The following is a 22,541-nucleotide window of genomic DNA, read 5'->3' as shown; positions in this document are numbered from 1 at the left end:
TAAAATATGTAAACTCAACGAACCCCTGGATATCTGTATACTTAGACTGGTGCGATATTCCAGGCGCACTCTTTTTAGGGCAAGGTAAAATTCAGTGATAATGCATTGACAAACTCAGTTTCTAAATATGGTTTCACAATACATAAGTTTATAAATCTTTCATTTAAAACGCATGTACCGGTATGCTGTACAAAAGCACAAAACATTTCGTACTTCTCTCGTAATTTATATCAGTGTACTTGCGCACAGAGCTTGCATAATGACTCGCTGTAGCAGTGTTATGTAAAGTTATCTTCTGTGTTTTCCCTATAGCGAGGCTTAAGTGTAATGGTAGATTTCCTTTGCGGTTTCTTGCATATACACATATTTCCTTTCCATAAGTAATGAAGTAAGTTTTGTGTGGGTGTGTGAGGATATTTTTACAAACCACTCAACAAATCCTTCCTTGTTTCTGTTATTATTTTACAGTTTACATAACATTCTGAAAGTTTTTTTGAGATTAAGAAAGTGTGATAAAGTGGGATTAACGTGAGTAGGGGTAAATGTTTTCTCTGGAGGGAAATGATTATTAACAACAGCAAACCACAACAAGACATTTAGTGAGAAAATATTCTGTGAACTGAATCCACCAGAGCACTTCTTGAAGTCCTATAGCTGTGTCTGTTAAGCTCACAAATGGTGTATATATATATATATATATATATATATATATATATATATATATATATATATATATATATATATATATATATATATATACACACTACATTTCGTCTGATGATCGCTACAGAGAACACATGTAGCGTGAAACTCTGAGTAACGCCTAAGTCTGTTTTCTACTTGTTATCAATTTTTACAGAATATATATATATATATATATATATATATATATATATATATATATATATATATATATATATATATATATATACATATGTATATTAAAGAAAGCTAACTGTATATGGTAGTCGGTGGTGTCTGTATGACTGCATGTTTTCATTTTATCACGAAAGAATACCAGCTGTAAAATCTAAATTGTACACTCATTTTCAAAGTTTAATGAGCATTCTGTGCCCACACTTCAATTAGTATATTGACATAAGTTGCCTTGTTATTTAATCATAACATCTTATCAAAAAATGCATAAAGGTGCAATTAACAGTGATTTCAGTGAAAGTACAAAAAGTATTTCCATTCAGAGCATCATGCACATATACGGTCGTCTGGAGCTATACCTCAGAGTCAGACACTTTGTATGAAAACATGTACCATAACCAGGTATTTCAAAAATTGTTTAAGTGAAAAATTATATCATTTGTGAATTAAAAATTACTGTCTTTCAGCTTTTAATGCTAAATTTTTGTATTTCACATTCATCAAATATTAGACCATTACCATTGTATTGTATGTCAATATCACAGCAAAAATCTATCAAACACTAAAGTTGCCTGTTGGTAGATTAAAGAAATGCATGTACATGTACACTCCTCAAAACAGAAAGATTACAACATTTGCTCAAACTCACCAAGCTTGTCCCAATCCTATTGTTTTCTATGGCAAAGTTAGACCTCTATACAAATAGAACTGAAAGGATGCGTTCATCCACTTTCAAATTAAGAGTCAAAATCAGCTATCGCTCTTCAGATTTTTGGAATTTTAGAAAAAAATTTCATGAGTTTACAACTATGTGGAATTCAATATGACCAGCATATAACCCAGGGTTAACACTGTACGGGAAAATTAACTTTTCAATGTCATAATAAACAAGATGGTTAAAACTATTTATTCAAATGGGCATCAAATTTAGTGCGAAAGCAACAGACCAGAAAAGATCAATGGGAAGTGTTAGAAACTGCCAGAGGCACACCTTGCTGTAATCCATCAATGATTCTGCCGTTTAGAATTACTTTTTCCGTTGGATTTTATCACAGTGCTCTAATTTTGTCATTGAGCAAATATTAAAACTATAATTTGAAAAACACCTTACAAGCTATTAATAAGTCAGGAACAGATCTGTAAAATCCCAGCAAGAAATTTCCATGTACATTTCCTTTTCCCTTTTCCCTTTCCCTTTATAACTATAAAGTTACCTTCCCTTTATGTACAACATGTGATACCAGACACAGTCTGGCTTGGTAATCATGCATATATTTCAACATTTCTGGACTTCATATCAGCGCGGTGTACAGTTATGGTTATCTGTTTAATTCTGGTACAATACTGGACATTTTTATTAATAATTATACAGTTCGTCTGTTATCTGACTCTGTACATGTATATCTATGTTTCACTGTTGGTATCGTCTTCGTGCAAAGCAAAGAAATAAACAAATTGTACACTTCCTTGAATTCAGGAGATGGTGATTGAATGATTTTTGCTTTTCAGAAGACAGGTAAATAGAGAGGGAACACCAATACTATTGTTGTCATGTTTTTTGTCCTCAGATACACTTGCGTTGATATTCTCAAGGGAACCTTGGTAAAATGTACTTCAGGTATTAGCCTAGACAAAAACATTGGTGATCTCTTTAAAAACAAATTTGAGTTATATCGGGTGCTCCCAAGAATACCGGTATATCATTTGATTTTCTCTGATACTTTTTATAAGCTCAATGGTTCTCTTTGATGATCACTTCTGTCAGTTTTTAAATAAAAAAAATGTTCACAATAAAAAAATTCCATCAAATTTGCTGAAATGTGACACCGATCTAATCTCTGAATGGTATTATTGTAGTTTTGTGAGTGTACATCATTGAATGTATTGACTGTTGATACAGCATCTCTCCGAAAACACTTCATAACTTTTGATTTTTATTCATTAATAATTGTCATTACCATGTCATTGCTTATGTCTTATTGAAGGGCCGTGATTTCTTGAATAAAACAACTAAGAGAATGTAAAAACTGAGCACTTACAAATGTTATTATAACTTATAATTAAGAAAAAGATGCATGATTTAAAAAAAATTGGGTAAAAACTGAATACTATTAGTAAATTAATAGCCTTCAAATTTTCTTCAACTTATTTTTGAAAAGAATTTAAAAGTTGTTAATAACATTTTTTGAAAAATGATGGAAACTAATAAGACTTGTTTCTTTCTGAAAAGAGCCTTATTCACCTCAAAGAAAATTGAAAAGCCCAAAAGTATGGTATATGTCACGGTCCTGTAGACGTGGAGTGTTATGTCACAGTCTTTCCGTGTGTGGAGGGACTGTGGTGTATGTTTACAGTGAACTCACTGTGGCCTTGTGGTTTGATACAGACATTCTCAAGTGTGATAATCCCATTGCAAACACTGATAGTGCATGACTGTGAACAAAGCTACTGTGACTGTAGGGCAAGCTATGTATTGAATTTGAAGATATCTAGATATCAGAATCTTCAATCCATACAATATCATCAGTAGGGACATCTGTGTCAAATCTTGCTGGAAGGAAAGGTGGTAGTAGTGTCTTGAAGCACACTATTTTACTCAGAGTTTGTCTGGGTGAAAGAAGAGATTAGAGGGCTTTGTGTGATTTACATATGAATGTATTTGCAGTATGTGAAGATGATTCCATACTCCAGTGACGGCAAGATTGTCCATGGGTATACAGGTAGATAATTGTATTATCAAGTTTTTGAAGAGAGAAATCAGATGACAGTTAAAAATCCTGTAACTTTGATTAAGGTAGTGTGTGCTTCGAAAGTGAAAGACTAAAACTTTTGCTCAAACTTTCATCAAGGAATACTTTAACCATTCTCTTTCAAAATCAAGAATAAAAATTGGGGTCACCACCGTGCAACTAGAGAAACAAATTACCCAAGATTTACCAATATTTGAAATTTAAAATGGCCGTCATCCTTGTGTTACCTCTATGAAGAAAAATAAAATTTTCAAATTTTGAAAAACTAAGATGGTGAAGTTTTCTTACACCAAGAGCTTTAAGATGAACCATAACAAGTGGTATATCAGAAAAGAATTGTAAAAGTTTTGAGAGTTTGAATATCTGTCCCTGAGGCGTATTCTACCTTAATGAACTCTGTAATTCTCATCTCTTATTTATAAAAACAAACATTTTATGCACATTGTACTATATGTCTTATATCAGCTGTGTCCTTGACTTGTGTTTTAAAGTCCAGCCTTGAAATAAAAAGTTATGAAAGTGTGTTTAAAGCAGTTTTTGAAAAAGATAATGTATAGTATTTCAGCATTGATGTAAGGTGGTTATAGAAACATCAACTTTGGGCCCAGTCCTGGTGATTACAAATCAACTGTGAAAAGATCTGAGGCTTTCTTTGAAACAGTGATTTAATTGCTGCATTCATGTTCTATTGTTTTCACAGATGGAATTTAAAACTAGTTGGCCAGGCAAAAGTTGCTTTTCTGTTGGCTCAATCTACTTTTTAGAGCTTCACTTTTTTTTGCAACCATAGAGAAATTCATATTGAGTTTACTGACTTTTCACCCCCTCCCTCACACCCTCACCCATGATATACATGTACATGTCACACATATACCCAACAGTCTGAATTGTGTCATGTCAACTTTGCTTTGCAGAGTAAACTATTATGCAAAGTACATTTACCTCCATTAACTTTCTAAATCATGAGAATATGGATTTTCTCTCCCAGCTTAAAATATATATTTTACATACTTGTATGTTGTTTTGAGCATTGTACCATTTCGCTCCAGTTGGTGTAGGGTGGTTGGAATGACAGTTATAAAGCTATTTATAGTTTTTGTTTTGAATGAAAGATTTTGACACAAACAATACTGACATTTCACTGACTGAACTGAATCTTATCTGAAAACAAGTAACATTAGTACTGATAGAAGATTGATCTATTACAAGAAAGTAATAAAAACATGAAAAAAAACCCAATGAAATACCAAGGCAGCAACTACCAATATATTTGATTTATAGTCAGGCGTCAGCACAGCAATTATAGAAATATTTCATTTGCAAATGATAAAGTACAGCTAATGTTATATGAATGGACTGATTGATGTTTGTAATTTGTTAAGGCATGCCTGTCAAACACATCTATTCACTATTGTTTTTGTAACGCACAAACTCACGTAGACTCACTGGAGCCAGCTAGTAATAACTGTACAATGTAAATATCTACTCTATTACCAAAAAGGTCCATGAAAACTTGCCAGTCTTGGGAGCTGGCCAAACAGTATAATATATTTATCTCTTTGTTTGGTGCCTGGGAATACTCAGCTAGTTTATATCTAGTATTTACAATTCCTGATGAATACTGTAAGCAAGAGATAGCAAATTTATTATCAATGTGTGTTTTCAGTTCCTGGTTGTTGTCCTTTCTAACCCGTCGAAACTCAGACTGGCAGTGATTGATGGCAGTTCATAAAATATCTGCCATAAACAACTTGATGGACATTTAACTTTTGAACTTTATTTAGTAATTGACTAAGACAAAAAGACAACATTTTGTTGTGTATTCAGCCTAGATGAATACTGAATAGTTTAAAGGTTTTCCAAAACCAAACAGTGTATGTGAGAATATGACATATAGCTCCACCACTCTCCACAGACTGTGTGGAGTAAACTTCCAACTGATTAATATTCCAAGGTCACGCCCCTTTGACCCAATTTCCTTGAAAACAATTAAGTGCTCTTTTACATGAAAGTGGATAAAGCCGATAAATGGGTTTAAGCTCTCCAGTGCTCTAAAGACTCTCAGATTTCATACTGACTCCTGTCACAACAAGTCCAGCAGTTTTTTACAACCGTACTAGGAACCACCCATTTATAGGTTGTAAAGATTCTTAGTCAACTCTCTGTGGCATGGTTGGTGAGTATATAACTTGCCAGGATGTAGAAGTTTGATGGGTCCAGGTCCAGTACAATAATAGTGTTTATGGGAAGTTTTAATGCAGAAAATACTTTGATATGCTGTATACAAATGTAGTGTGAACTGCTGGTCAGGTTCAGTACAGTGGTGTTGGTATTGACAGAGTTATGCAATGTCAAATAATTTACATATGGCATAATGTGTTTGATCTAATATGATAAATATGTTATTGCATATGTATGTTAATGAGGATTTAAACTATTTTCAATTGTTTGTGTATAATCTGTGTGTTCAAGGTGATAGATGTTAAAGTGTTGGCCTGAATTATGCTCACCTTCAATTTAGTTGCTATATATACTACATGTATTTGTAGTTGTCTTAAATTCCTCAGTACAGTCTGGCATTTACTGTATATTAACGACTCCAGCAGAATTTATAAGCCCATAAATGTTTACCTATTACATTGTAGCTGGCTGACAGTCTGTGTGTATACTCACTTGTAAAATACTCCACAATCACCAACACTTCACCTTGTATTTGTCAGTAATATATGAATATGATGGATGCATCTTTGAGGTTCAGATAAATATGGGTGTAATATTTTTGTAACAAATGTTGCCATATCAAATGTGACTACGTTTACATGGATACCCTTCCACGCATTATGTAAACAAATTGAATACTATTCTACTGTACATGTGTATTTTCATAACAAACACTTCTGTCAGACAGAGTTAATTATTAACTTTTGAAAATTGCATGCCATGTTTACCTTTGTGATAGCCCTGTCTGTGCACCATGCAGTACCAATTTGAAAACATTTCAAAGGTTAAGCAAATGTGAAGTTCTGAGTCTGTATAATTTGAAGGATATTCCATGGTCTGACAGCCTTGACCAGTTGTCCTTTTTCAGTTTTATAAATACAGATTCATTGTCAATCACTGGTCTGCATGTCTGACGACAAGTTCTACTAGTTTAGATAAACCTATAGAGTATACTCATCCTCCAGGCAAAGCAAACAATTTCTAGACTGTGACAAGACTGGTGAAATTGATAATGTTTACATGTGGTACTCCCTGGTGTTATAAGGAAATGTCAGTTTACATAAACAGCAGTTCTTCTGGTCTATCCAGTTCTATAGTTGGAGAGATAGCCGTAAATTTTGATAACATTTTAAAAGTTATATTATTTGTTACAAATATTATTATTAAAGATTTTACATAGTTCTTGGTTTACATTGTAGATAACAATTACACGTTGTTTTCCCTGCGGTTGACCAATGAAAGTGATAAGCTAATACAAACAATGCACTATAAATTAGCAACATATTTATATAAAGATTGCAATTTCAAAGGAGAACAAAAGACAGAAACACCTCATAATCTTCTTAACACCATAGTTAATCCCGATCCCGGGCCTTTTCGACCGGGGTTATAACTTGCTTACAAATGAATTCTATAGTCTTGACTAAAGTTCAAATACCAACCATAACAATCAGGTCCATGGTGGAGTATACACATGATATGAAATTTTACATGATTTTTAAAGTACACACTGAACATGAAAGTGAGATTTACACTATAGTATAAAGTACTTGGAAGTGTGTATCAAAGGTTACACTTTACAGCTACATGTAGCTATTGTTGCTGGCCATATTAAATTTCACTAGATCATGATCATGATCAGCTGCAGTTTTCATGTCATAGGTTTCAGTACACAGGTAACATGCACACAGTTTTGGAACAATGGTAAAATTTCTGCTGGCACCATGTATGGTTGCTAAACGTAAATTTTCTTAGGAAACATCAGACTATGGTATCTCATTGACTGGTCATCTCGACTTATAAATTGTATATACCGGTAAACACCATTCAGTAATGGAGCATGGCATATCAGATAGTTGATATAACACTGATGTTTTCAACTTGTGACATCTTGTCTGCATGAAGATTGACTCCTAGGCTAGTTTATTAATATCAGGGCAAATAAAAAAAAAATTATTTTGCAGGTAAGTGGACCATGCCTTGTTAGAAACCTAGACCCTAAACTTATATGTCATTTTAAAAATCATGCATACTTTTGCTGTTTATGATAGGTCATAATTATTAACCTATCAAAATAAAATATATAGAATAGTTCTTGACCAGCCAATTACTTGCAGGCAGTGGACCATCCCCTTTTGCTGTTTGTGATAGGTCGTAACCTATCAAAATAAAATATATAGAATAGTTCTTGATCAGCCAATTCTGTTTTGGCCAAGGCATGAGGTGGATTGATTTAATCAATGGAAATGACCTGTGATGACACATTTATTGAGGAAGGGTGTTTTGGGAGAAATCAGACTCTAGAAATAGAGTCTGATATCAAGAGTCTGATATCAAGAGTCTGATATCAAAAAAAAACAAATTAAATTTGTGAAATACATTTGTCGCAAACTCAATGTTCACTGCAGTAAATCCAGCTACCCATTTTATTGCAGAATTCTGAACATTCCTAAGTTACACAATAGAAGACTAACCCTTGACATGTGCTTTTTGTACAAAATAATTCATTCACATTATGATGCTCCAGATATTCTAAATCAAATCTGCTTTTATGCCCCCAGTAGAAATTTACGCAGGAAACCCCTTTTTAAACCAGACTTGTGTTCTGTTAATTGCAGAAAATTCTCGACAGTGCCCAGATGCATGTCTGTTTTTAATGATATCTCTTTTAAATGTAATATAGATATTTTTTCTACGCTGTGTAGTTTTAAAACTATTTTATCCAGTCATTTTAACAGTTCTCCTTTTTGATACGTGTATGTTTTTTCTCAATTTAATGTATCGTGCTACTTTTATGGTTGTCTTGTATATTTGTCTTGTGTTTGTGTGACTTTTTTGTTTCGCAGATCTGTTAGTGGGTTTGCCCGTTGATCTGTGTATCAAATAAAATAAAATAAAATAAAATAAATAGAATTAGAAAAGAGAGTCTGAGTAAGGCTTTGTTATATACATATAATTGAACTGCAAATGTTGTAAAGGTGAATACAAAAGCCATATTTCTTAATCCCATTTTACTGTCTGACTGTCTTTCCGCTGTATGTCTGCTTATCTATTTATTATTTTACCAGTTACACTTGTCTCGAGATCTGTCCGTCCATCCTTTCATCTCAGCAGTTCCTTCTTCTTCATTTTGAGATTTAAAACTGATTCAGTGTTGTCTCTACATGTCCATTCCCTCCAAATGAAGCATTCTGCAACTCTTACTATACCACTATTTTCTTTCTCTTCCAGAAGTTCTAAACTGAATTGAACCGAAGTAGAAATTTCAAGATGTCAGATGTTGAATCAGGCGCAGACACTCATATGATTCGACCAAAGAAACCATTGCATGTCAAGGTATGGCACGTGTACTTTAAACAGTTTCAGCCCGTCCCAGTAAACTTACCATATGGTAAACAATAAAGTATGGGCAGGCTTCACAATGGTGGTAAAACAGTCAAATTTGTACTTACAGAGATCAGAATATTAGAAACAATAATTTAACCCTTTGAGTGCCCCTATTCCCTGTAAACAGGTCCACTATCACCATTGATTACAATGGGATTGGGCCAAACCACGGTGGTGAAAGGGTTAAGACACCGATCACAAGGTCATCCTTGGACATGCTTCGTATCTTTGCGAGGAAAATGACTGCTGCTCATTGAAATGCATCTTGTAAATCTTCACTAAGTTCAAAAACAAAAATTACTTCATTTTCAGCTTTCTCAAATTTGAATAGAGGTATATGCTGTCATATATCTTTTGTAAAGGCAAATTTTGATATCGTAATTTAAATCAATTTCATTAGCAGTCAGAGGAGCCACTAATTTTCATGAGCATGAAAAAGTAAATCTTTTGTCACTAGTGTTAGCACTGCATAAATCAATTGTGCCTGGAGGTTCACTGGATACTTTCAAACAAAGGAAATGGCAGGGTTTATACAAAAATCACAGCCAATGTTTAGACCCCTTTCACCCCCAGTTCCCTGTATACAGGTCCAACTTTACCATAGAAAACAATGAATTTGGGACAAACCATGGTGGTGAAAGGTTTAGACAGCTCTGACTGACAACTAACAGTTCTGCTGTAATTTTACTCCACACAGGTATTAGCATGGGTCAAGAAGGATCTATTACTGGTGTTGACAGTGGCAGGAGTACTGCTTGGCATCATCTTTGGACTGTCACTACGTGCAGCTAATCCATCTGATACGGCTATAATGCTCATTGGTTTCCCTGGTGATCTGTTGATGAGAATGCTGAAGATGTTGATTCTACCTCTCATTATTTCCAGTTTAATCACAGGTATTGTCAGTTTTCTCATCATCAGCTAATCCTTCTTGAGTTCATCCATGCAGACATTTCTTTTCAGAAAACGACATAGTTTCTCTTTCATTTGATTTGCGACTAGTTTAGCAGAATACATCAAGGTATGGACAAGCCATCACATGCACATCACGCAAACAGGCAAAGTCATTGGGCTTGGACAAAACACAAAAATTGAACTTATCTCCATCATGATGCCTCAATAATTGGATCATGGAAGGTCTCCTGTCGATTTCAGAAATACAACTTTGCCAGATGTTTGTGTTCTTTTCTTTAAAAGTTACATACTTATTTTGAAAAGATAAATTTATTCCAAAAAAGTGGCAAATACATCATATCTACATACCTGTGAATTACAAAGCAACTTGTCTATAGTTAGGATAGAAAATAATTATGTAATGGTAACTATTGTATAGAATTTCAAAAATGTGTCAAAAAAAAGAACTTACGACCAAGTGTAATATGTATCATTGGCCAAGCAATACTTGCAAAATTTCACAGTAGCCAAAGTCTAAAGTCGTATTGCAAAATTGAGAAGCAAATTCATACTCAAGAGTATTTGAATATAATTAACTATAAAAGAATTTATTTGACCTTGTGTATTTGACCTCAATTCTATTTCTCCCACCAGTACAGGAATATGTCACTTTGTTGGAAGCAGTATACTACGTGTACCTCCTGCTGGCCAGGTCATCCATAGAAATAAATTTTGCATATGTTGTAACAAGCTATTGAGTAATGCCTTGAGGGTAAAACCCCTCTGTAAACAGTTTACTTCCTGTATTCAACCAGAGGTCAGGTTTACTGCAGCCAACTGTCACCTCAGTGCTAGCTTGCTCTTTTATCTTTGTTTGTTGACTGGGAATTCACTGGATTTGTCTGTCATTGACACATATCCCTTTCAATATTATTTTTGTGATTTTTGAAGGTCTATGATCATATTAGATTTGTTCATCCAAACGTAATATAATATTGAATTATGATCATTTACTGTTCCAGTGATTTTATTAATGGTGGTCAGTACCTAGGTAAATTTTACCGGGGTTCCCTTGTCATGATACAAGGGTTCCCACAGAATATCAGTGCAATGAGATTAGGGACCCGGGACTACAGAAATGATACCAGTGTCAGAATATCAATGCAATGAGATAAGGGACTACAGAAATGGTACCGGGGTTCCCAAACCATTTATCTATGTACCCAAACCGTAGCAAAAACACTGTGTTAGAAGACAAGCATAACCATCTATGTGGTCATTACACTAAAGATATCTTGATTGTTACGTTTTCATTGTAGTCAATTTCATTGACAGTCCAGCCTCACAACCATTAATTCTCTCCACAGAGGTACAACTGTTAGATATATGACATTACTAAGGTATGACTGAAGGCAGTGTTGGGAAATAGATTGCATTAATGGCAAGGGATACCAAACGCACTGCTTATTGACCAGAGCTGTAGTTTCTCCTGCGTATGATTGCCATGTCAGTGAGATTCTGAATTTTCATTTGTTTTAGGTCTAGCTCAGTTGGATGCCAAGTCCAGTGGGAAAATGGGAACACGTGCCTTAGTCTATTACTTCTGTACAACTCTATTTGCTGCCATACTGGGAATTATCTTGGTGGTGTCAATCCATCCTGGTGACCGTGAAAAGAAAGAACAACTTGCCGTCGATGCAGCAGATGAAAAGAAAGTTGATACACTTGACGCAGTTTTAGATTTAGCAAGGTATGTCATGACATCTATTTGATCTGAGATACACTCATATAATTTAAAAAAGCGTCTATTTAGAAATTTTTCATGAAATGTTAGACCTGATAATTTTAATGTTTGTTTTCCCTTCATAAAAAGTTTTATAGAGATTTTATTTCATAGAACTAAGTCACACAGTGTGATGTTTAAGACTGCCCACATATGACACAACTTAACATTGCATCACCCTCTTACAGAAACCTGTTCCCTGAAAATCTAGTGCAAGCATGCTTCAAACAGGTGAGTTCAAAGATGTGCCCCTCAAAGATAAGCTATCTATCTGTAGAAACCCTGCCATCATAATGGTTTGACTCAAATCTATCATTACTATGGTGTGTGTGGAGCTGTTCGAAGGGAATTTAGCTGATCAGGTCATGAACCCTGACCTCTGGTGACCTATGACATTTGAGTATTCATTCCCAAGCAGGATCAAATTGTTAAAGTCAAAGTTTTCAACTTATCTGTTTGTAATTCTCAAGTACAGGATACTATTTTAAGAACAAAGTGGGCGTGCATGTACCTCACATATGTGTGCGCCCTCACAGTCTAAAAGTTTTTAGTCCTTTGTTTTTGCAAACTCTACTCCTTTGTCATGAGCAAGGTTACCATTGTAATTCTGTTCTAGTGTCTGACTTTACAAACAAGCAGAACAGATTATTGTACTATTGATGACATAAACCCAATTATACAATAGGTAAATATTTTCTCTGTATATTCACTGTGGTGATCTCTTTTCTTTGAATCATAGTTTCACAAGTGTTCAGCTTTGATGGTGATCACTTTGACTTATTTGCCATTCAACAGGTTAAAACTGACTTTGAGGATGTTCCAGTCCACGCACAGAGGACTGTAAACATTACACTCAATAATACAGAGGTTGCAAACATGACTGATTCTGAAAGAACTGGATTGTATTACGCTGAGACTGTCAATGGAACTAATATCACTTACGTGGAAGAAACTATCACCTATGTTGTAGGACATAAATTACAACGTAAAGTTATTTGGGTAGATGGAATGAATGTTCTCGGTGAGTTTGAATTACACATACCTTTTACCCATTGAGTGCTGTAATTTTTCTTTCCAAAATCTCTTTGCAACATTTTCCAATTTTTATGATTTTTCTGTAATTTGTTTTATAGTTTTGGACCAAATAGATGTAAGGTTTGGCAAAAATCTGAAAAGAATTGTATAGATCTGCAAAAAGTTATGTGATATTCTATAGAGTCAACAAAAATTGACATTGACATCATATAGAAGAACTTTTTTATTATCTATATTATCCAATTATCATAAACAGAATTTATTTATTTATTTGTTTATTTATTTATTGAAAAACTTTTCTTTGTATTCAATTTTTCCTCATTACTGGCCAAAAGTATAACAGCACAAGATTATCAAAAGATCATATTTTATTACATATTATGAAATATATATCATGTTTTATCATATTTTATCAAGGATTATCATATTTTATCCTATATTATTAAAAATCACCATTATTTGATATATGTTATCATATTTTATCATGTATAATTAAAGATTACCATATTTTTCTTTGTCTAGGATTGATTGTGTTCTGCATAACCTTTGGCATCTTGATGGCCAAGATGGGCAAAGCAGCATATGTTATGCACCAGTTCTTTGTGGTCCTGAATGACATTGTCATGCAGATGGTCCTCATTGTCATGTGGTATGTATAAAACAAAGTTTTACATCTTGTTTACATGTGTACATTTTTTATGTGGTTTTGAGCATCACCCCTCTGTGATTAGATTCCATGTCTTGTAGTTACATTAATTTTCAATGTCAATACACTGTATTGTACACAAATCAGTGTTCTTTGCATCAATTACATATAAGGTATGATGCGCATATTGGTGACAGATTTCTGGACTCTCAAGTTTTTACCATTCTTTTCTGATCTACCACTTGTTAAGAGTCATTTTAAAGCTCTTGGAGTAGGAAAAATTTTCACCATCTTAGTTTTTTGAAAATCAAATATATGATTTTTACCCTCAGAGTTAACACAGGGATGGCAGCCATTTTGAATTAAAAATATTAGTAAATGTTTGGTAATTTGTTTCTCTAGTACCAAAATTTGCACGGTGACCCCTGATTTTTATTCTTGATTAGGTATGAGTTTAGCTGAAAGTTTCATGTAGGAGAGGTTGAGTGTTCCACTCTTTAGGATTAACCCAAGCACAACATTTTCACCTGTTTATGACATGACGGCATTTGCTGTTGTTTATGCCTATATGGAGGAAAGTGGTCAAAATTGAGATTGGTCTACTTGTCAAAGGGTTGGTTCATAGCAAGTGTACTAAAACAGCATTCTTAACTTCAAAGTTATTTTTCTGTAGCTACAGGACAGAATAAAGTTTGGATATAATGTTGATATAGCCCAAACTTATGAATCATTATAATTTAGCAACATTCTGGACAGCTTGTAAGTGCTTCTGTGCATACGTAAGAGTGACTGTCAGATGCACCACTGTAACTGACTGTACTGATAACAAATGATTTGTATGTGTCATCGTGAAAAATGATATTTTTACTTACATTATTGTATATCATATTATTTGTAAATTTATTTGTAAATGTGCAATGTGCCTGCTCAATAACGTCCTCAAATTTATTGATCAACTATTTATATCATTTTGAGGGTTGGGTGGGTTTCATCTGTGATAAATTACAAATGTAGCAGTGTATTTTCTTGTACCAACTAATGACATCAGTTCATTTCTGCTATCAATATACTGCTATGATATAATTATGGTTAGAGGGCGCACTAATACTTATAATTTATTTTTCTGCAGGTATTCACCAGTGGGTATCATGTGCCTGATTGCTGCAAAGTTGCTATCCATGGGTGACCTGGCATCTGTACTGGCCCAGCTTGGCATGTATATGTTGACTGTGATTATTGGACTCATAATCCATGGATTCATGGTACTTCCAGGACTGTACTTTGTGATCACCAGGAAAAATCCATTTGTGTATTTTTTCGGAGTGCTGCAAGCATGGATAACTGCCCTTGGCACAGCTTCCAGGTAAGTTACATGTACATGCAACATTTCATTAATGTCAAGATCATAGTTTCATTATTAAGGTATGTGTAACAGAGACATTTTTAAGATCCTTGAATGCTATTTCTGGTCTACTACCTGTGGAGTAAATGATGTGTTCTTGTCCTGTTTTTGTGAAAATCAAAATTTTGATCTGTCATCCTGAAGCAAACACAGGGTATTGCAGCTGTTTTGAACTTTATATGTTGTAAATTTGAGCTAATCTGATCTTCTACACCTTCACTTGGGGTGGTGTTTACATGTTGTTATAAGGGTCATATCAAAATCAAAATTGCTGCATGCAATCAGTAGTACATACAAATTATTGGTAATGATCATCTCTTTCATCTATCACAAGTGCCGGTACCTTGCCAGTGACATTCAGATGTCTGGAGGAGAACAACAAAGTTGACAAGAGAGTGACTAGATTTGTTCTTCCCATTGGTGCCACAGTGAATATGGATGGTACTGCCCTGTATGAAGCCGTAGCTGCCATTTTTATAGCTCAGATGAACGGAATTAGTCTCAGTCCTGGAGCCATCATAACTGTAAGGTGTGTACTCAAGTCAATACAGGAACTTTTTATTTACTTTGGCTTCCAGTAGTTTAATGTATTTTTCTTTTATTTGAAGAGATTTTTCTAAATTAGACTTAACAAAAAGTTGGTGGAATTAAATTCAGTGGAACAGAAAGACTTTCAAACACTCAAGAACACAACACCCTTTCTATTCATAAAGTGATCCTTTGGGATCCAGTTGTTTCAAAACGATACAGGACCCTGGGGAAACTTGTTTTCAGAATGAAGATTTAGCCTATACTTTTCTTCAAGTGTGCCTGCAGTTGTCTTCAAGGCATGAATTATACTCAAAGACACATAGAATCTGTGCATTGTCAACCGGTATATTCTTCCTGATCAAGCTTTCCATGGGAAGATTGTGAGTGATTGGCCTCCCCTGTTTTCTGAGCAACCTACTCATATGTTACTAACCATATATAAAGATTACATTTTCACAATAAAAGAATATGCAAATTGTGTATTGCTATGTAAATTGGCTCCTCCCTGGTTTCTTTCTGAATTTTGGAGAATACTGCTTATCTGTCATGATACTGACAGAGCAAAGCACTGTACTAAATTGTCAGTCACTTCTCTCATTTCTGATCCAAAAGTCAAATCTCAGACATCCAGCATTAAAACCACCCGATAGGAATACAACCTATTTGAGGCCGAATAGTACAAAAAAGTTGTATTTCACCAGAATGAACAGGTATAATTTTTTCAATCCTAAACAAGACTGTTACAGAAAAAAGTACAACAAAGTTGTATTTTACAGTCAGTAGATGATCAAGTTGTATCTTTTCAAGCTGGGACTGTTTGTTTCTGTCATAACAGTTTTCTTTTTAATTCCATGTTTGGTTGTAGTTTGACTTCTACCTTGGCCAGCATTGGAGCTGCTAGTATTCCAAGTGCAGGATTGGTTACAATGTTGCTAGTTCTGACAGCAGCTGGATTACCCACTGGTGATGTCACTCTTCTGTGGACTGTTGATTGGCTACTGTAAGTGTCAAAGATCATGACCTTTATGACTCCATGTTTCAGTTTGTACTTACACCATGTGCTTTACAAGAGCATAGTTCAATTTACATTTAATAAATAATTTAATTTATATAGTGCCTAGTATCCACTTGCACTTGACTTTCTGAACATTACAAGCCTAAGGTCCATAGAAGCTATTAAATATCATTTTTACACTCACTTCTGGTCTGCAACAACCAACCAAATGTTAGCAAAGTGTCATTGACACTATTTTTTGACTTTTTAGTAAACTAGAAAATTTTTTGCTGCAAAGAGTAGCGTATGTGGCAGTAAAAAAAGTATGCAGGGCTATAAGAATTGAAGCAAGCTGGCATATTTTGCCAAGTTGGTGATAATGAAGTGAATGTATATCTAAAGGCACTGTGTGTTCTTCACAGGGATCGCTTCCGTACTTCAGTCAATGTTTTGGGAGATTCATATGGAGCAGGGATTGTAGCACATCTGTCCACTGCTGAACTCAAACACATGGACATGCTGGAAGCGGAGGAAGCCAGGGAGAATAATGAACCTGGTGATGCGGATGAAATGGAAAAGTTGTACCCGAGCGTCAGCAAGGGCTACTCAGACGACAAAGTGAATGATGTCAATGCTAAGGATCAAGAATCAGCGATATAAATTGTTGATATTTCCCCATTTCTTGAGTGTAAAGGGGTTTTATTGTAAAGATGCATGCGGTAAAGAGAAAGTGGAAGAGGTGCTAGCGTGATAGTGAAGGACTAATAAAGCAATAATGATATTATTTGGGTCTAAGGTTGGTGTGACTGTTGATAACATCCAAGATTATACATAGAGTGTGACTTTGGTTGGATTTCACACCTTGATCATTCCTTGTGGTTCTTCGGAAATGTTTAAAATATGTAGAACAGGACATCAGTCATGCACTGATGTTTTAATGTACAGAGAATTTTTGATTAAGTCTCATTGAAATTGTAGAAATTGTAATCACATGTAGATGGAATTGTAAATTTTACTGCGACGGGCAAAAATATCCATGTCCTAGTAGATCATGTGACTATCACATGACTAGACTCCATGTGACACAATAATTACTACCTGAAGGGTGTCTGAATAAAGTGATAACCATGTATACATTGTGATGTAGTGTGTGAGATCAGAGACCCACCCCCAGTCTGTTTAAATAAATCATAGCTATGCAAACTATGACACAGAACCTGAAAACAGCAAACTGTGTTTTGCTACTAATCATGAAATTTGATCCCTTGATGGTATTTTTGAATCACTGAGCAACTAATCCATTGTGATAACTTTTGAAATTCTGATGTAGTGAATAGCTTAACAGAATTAACGTTTTATCTAAACTCTTCAAATTTCAAGCAACAGCCAAATCTTGAAGAGTAATGAAAAAGTTTGCATGCAAATAAATATCTATTAAAAGACAAATTTTCGCTGTCAAAACTCATTGTTATTGAGTTTCACTCACTGAGTAGAGGATCCTAATCAGTTCACAAACCCATACGCAACTAAACTTTGATACATCCCATGTTTATGATAGGGTAGTTGAACCTATGTACAGGGAAATGGGGTGGAACTACTGTATTAATTGAAAGGGCAAGGTTACGTGTGATGAATGTCCCCGTGACATGTTAGCAAAACTCGCTTAACAACACTTACAGATAAAACATACAACAGTGAGTTACCTGCCAGTGTCTAGCAATTGTGCTCCTTTTGAGTTACATTGTAAACTTATCATGTCTTCTATCACCATTTGAAATCATGGTTAAACATTACAAGGTGGCTAATACACTCATGGCTAACTGATAAATTTTTAAAAGTTTTCATGACAAAAAAACCCAAACAAAGCAGACTCCTTCAATGCTGTATGGATTTTTTTTCCTGTTGTTGTTTAATGTAAATTTTTTAGAATAATAGTTTTAGCAGCCATATGTATAATTCTTACCAGCTGGCTTATTAGCTTTAAGGCAAGTTAAGTCTCTCACTGCCCTTCAAAGTAAACTTTCCTTCAATCTTCACAAACTAACCATACCCAAGAGAAGATTTGGATCAATCTGTGAACTCAAAGAGAGAGTGTTGTAGATTGGGATCTGTCTACAGTCTGTCAAATGCAGCTCTTTGATGTGTAGAGCAAAGTACATCATAGTGACGTGGTACTTTAACTTCTCTCATGCACTTTGAAATACGTAAGTTAAGATGTAGTCTGTTCTGAATCTTATGACTTTGCAGTAGTGAAATGGAATACATCTCTCTCATTATTGGTAGATTTTACATTTACACTAGTAGAATATTGTCTGTAGCTTTGTTTCTTCATGAAAAATGTTTCTATTAATAATATTGAATGAAATAATCAACATTCAGGCAGATTTAAGAAAATTATTCCTTTAATAGCCAAATAAGCTCTGTTTCAAGCTATCTCAGCAGACCAATGGTATTTGTTTTAAAGAACTCACAGGAGTTATGTTGTCCTCACTTGTAAGAAGTGTTTTAGATGGAGTGCATGCATTTATTTGCACAGGCGGGTCAAGTGGTCCTTTTGTCATGGGTAGTAAATCCATTGAACCTACTGTCAGGGTTGTCAGTCACTAATAGTGTCATTCAATATGTTTATATAGTCATTCCAAGGGACAGAGAAATGCGCCAGTAGTTTCTGAGACACACCTTTGTTCCTAAGCTATCGAAAAATAACTTCTAAGCAACATCTGACCATGAGGGCAGGATTCAGTCTTTCATCTCTTGGCCGAGTGCCATTGCTGTCAGTCACATCATTGGACTAAAAAACACCAACCTGTAACATGAAATCACTATTCTGGCTTTATTGCAATATCAGACATTGGTCACACTATTTTGCTATCATGCAACCAGTTCAATCTGTTAACTTGCAAGTTATTCAACAGTCAGAGCATAGGGACATATGGGAAGAGATGTAATATGGGCAGTCCTGTAGAATTTGTAAAATATTTTCTTATTTTTGTAGATACTTGAAAAAGATTAGATTTTAATTGTAAGTTCCAACTTTTTTCCACTATAAGTTTTTATATTGTAAAAATAACTATATTAGGTGGCAGGTTTCTGCATATCAAGTAAAAAGATGTTAGTTAGTAAAGTGAACGTACATGTAGAAAAGTTCCAGCATAGCCTATGTTTTCTGTACTTTTTGTGTGCAGGATGTATGGTGTTGTCATGGACAATAATGTACTAGTTTTCATTTTATGGAATATAAATAGGTGACTGTATGCAACTGTTGTTTCTACCTAGAAAGATGATGGTGTGACTTAGCATGTAATATATTAAGGCTTTAAGATTCTGACATGTGGACAAAAACCAATACTTTGGTACCATGATTGTAGTTCCATGAGGTATTGTGAAGTCTCTTCATATATATACTGATGTTCAATTTTGTCTTAATTCATCTTTTGGTATGTGTCATTTATATGATCATTATATAAATAAATGTGTTAGTATGACTTAGTATGACTGTAGACTTGAAATCACCAAGTTCAGGTTGGATTTTTCCTGTGTTGAGTTTTTTTTACAAAGTCTCCTACAAAATGTTGCTGAAATTTTACCTTATTTCAAGAACATGGGACTTGTAATTTTTTCAGTCAAGACTCTCCAACATTGATCATATTCTATACAAAGATGCTTTCCCATTCATGAAAATGGATCATATATTTAAGAGCTCAGTTGTATGTTCCCTTCTATCTTGTCCATGTTAAAATAGGGCTCTTTTTCCACTTCATATGGAGGCAAATGTAATACAGTTAATGAAGTGTTACATAGTTCATATTGCATAGCCCAGATCATGATATCTTGATTATAATACAATTAAGATCTTACACTGGCAATTGGCAACTTTGTATCAGTTGAGCTTGTGTAACATTTTATGTATTAAATGAGCCCAGATCATGGTATCTTGATTATAGTACAATTAAGATCTTACACTAGCAATTGGCAACTTTGTATCAGTGAGCTTGTGTAACATTTTATGTATTAAATGAGCCCAGATCATGGTATCTTGATTATAATACAATTAAGATCTTACACTGTCAATTGGCAACTTTGTATCAGTTGAGCTTATGTAACATTTTATGTATTAAATGAGCCCAGATCATGGTATCTTGTTTATAATACAATTAAGATCTTACACTAGCAATTGGCAACTTTGTATCAGTTGAGCTTGTGTAACATTTTATGTATTAAATGAGCCCAGATCATGGTATCTTGATTATCATACAATTAAGATCTTACACTGTCCATTGGCAACTTTGTATCAGTTGAGCTTGTGTAACATTTTATGTATTAAATGAGCCCAGATCATGGTATCTTGATTGTAATACAATTAAGATCTTACACTGTCAATTGGCAACTTTGTATCAGTTGAGCTTGTGTAATATTTTATGTATGAAATGAGCCCAGATCATGGTATCTTGATTGTAATACAATTAAGATCTTACACTGTCCATTGGCAACTTTGTATCAGTTGAGCTTGTGTAACATTTTATGTATTAAATGAGCCCAGATCATGGTATCTCGATTATAATACAATTAAGATCTTACACTGTCAATTGGCAACTTTGTATCAGTTGAGCTTGTGTAACACTTTATGTATGAAATGAGCCCAGATCATGGTATCTTGATTGTAATACAATTAAGATCTTACACTGTTAATTGGCGATTTTGTATCAGTTGAGCTTGTGTAACATTTTATGTATTATATGCATGTTTTTTGTGCTTCAGAGAGAAACATGAACACATTTGTCTATCCGTAGGTGTAATATATAAAAATATTGTTGTTTACTCGTATGCCAGTAATGTTCAGTATGTTTGAACATTGTTTTTCTGATGGAAGCAATAATGATATAAAAGGATAAAATCAGAAATACTTTTCCCTTTTTTCACCTTGAGGAAAATCAATGCAAGGTTTGAATTTTGACATTTGTGAAATACTCTGATTTTGCTGCCAAGAATTCTAGTGTGAGAGCGAATGAGCAGAACAGTAAGGCAATTTTTATGCTTTGGCATTTGTGGAGTGTATGATAACTTCCATGAAATGTTGGAATATGGCAGTTTGCAAATGACATTGTTCTTTTATTAATATTTAAAAATGAATATTTGGCAAAAAATTTATATTTCTTTTTGGAAATTATGTTTGCAAGAACTATGAAAGAGCTATGAAATATAACTTAATAGGCCACCGCCAATGTTACAATGAGCAATAGAAAATCATATTTCAGACTACGAATTGCAATAACAGCCATGCATGCTAGCACCAGTGTACCATGTACGTACAGCTGTATTTGGTAACAAACCTGCCACCCCAAACTGCCCTATTCCAGCGAGTTGTCATCAAAAGAACACAATTTAGGAATTTGTTTTGGGGAGGTGACAGTAATACATAACTGTGCAGGTATGTTCAGTGAAATTGATCCAAGCCTTCACAATGCTGTGAATTGCTTTTACTGTGTATCTTTACTTTTTAAACCAGGAACTGTATGAAGCTGGGTGATTTGTTGACAGGCTCACTTCTTTGTGCGTACAACTTCAGATTGACAACTTAGTCTGTGACATACTATCGTTCAGAAACAGTTTGTCTTCTTTGTCCTGGTAACAAACTCATGTAATCGTGAATTGTAATTTTTTACTTTGAATAACCAGTAGGCAATAAACAATTGTACTCAATAACAGTCCATAGCATTGCTACCATAATCCTCATTTATTTTTGGTCAATCTCCTCAAGCACCAGTGTGACTAGGTGCTGTGTGTTGTGAGTTCCGATGCGAACCACATTTACTGGATTCTCTATCCTTGGTCCACGATTCTGCTGACCTAGTTATTATCAGCGAAAGGTGCATGAAATCTTCCTTCTTTCTTTTTAAATCTTTCACATGTTTTTCATACTTCCCGAAAGCTTAGTGGATGGCAATTATGAATAAAGGGCAGAACGTTGAATTTCTTAAAAGGATACAGTCGTTGGAACTGCGCTCAAATGTCGTATGGGACCA

At 34.5% G+C, this 22,541-nt stretch overlaps 1 protein-coding gene across 6 annotated transcripts in view; it reads left to right on the top strand.

The window, feature by feature from the left end:
* LOC139121715 (excitatory amino acid transporter-like) overlaps positions 1 to 22,223 on the top strand; it is a 122,610-nt gene extending 100,387 nt beyond the window's left edge. For 3 of the 6 annotated variants that reach the window (XM_070686840.1, XM_070686812.1, XM_070686823.1), the window contains 10 exons: positions 9,078 to 9,182; positions 9,931 to 10,129; positions 11,667 to 11,877; positions 12,099 to 12,141; positions 12,706 to 12,931; positions 13,468 to 13,594; positions 14,721 to 14,954; positions 15,328 to 15,522; positions 16,390 to 16,524; positions 16,941 to 22,223. In XM_070686840.1, coding sequence (XP_070542941.1) covers positions 9,117 to 9,182; positions 9,931 to 10,129; positions 11,667 to 11,877; positions 12,099 to 12,141; positions 12,706 to 12,931; positions 13,468 to 13,594; positions 14,721 to 14,954; positions 15,328 to 15,522; positions 16,390 to 16,524; positions 16,941 to 17,178 — 1,674 coding nt within the window. In that variant the 5' untranslated portion in view covers positions 9,078 to 9,116 and the 3' untranslated portion in view covers positions 17,179 to 22,223. Of the gene's footprint in view, positions 1 to 5,603; positions 5,803 to 9,077; positions 9,183 to 9,930; positions 10,130 to 11,666; positions 11,878 to 12,098; positions 12,142 to 12,705; positions 12,932 to 13,467; positions 13,595 to 14,720; positions 14,955 to 15,327; positions 15,523 to 16,389; positions 16,525 to 16,940 lie in introns of those variants that run through there. The other 3 variants (XM_070686830.1, XM_070686856.1, XM_070686849.1) reach the window with 2 other exon arrangements.
* Positions 22,224 to 22,541: the final 318 nt, after the last annotated feature.

Source organism: Ptychodera flava, chromosome 2, assembly GCF_041260155.1.
Source record: "Ptychodera flava strain L36383 chromosome 2, AS_Pfla_20210202, whole genome shotgun sequence".
Lineage (NCBI taxonomy): Eukaryota > Metazoa > Hemichordata > Enteropneusta > Ptychoderidae > Ptychodera > Ptychodera flava.
Note: the sequence above shows the minus strand (reverse complement) of the source record. Positions and strands in the feature narration are given on the sequence as shown.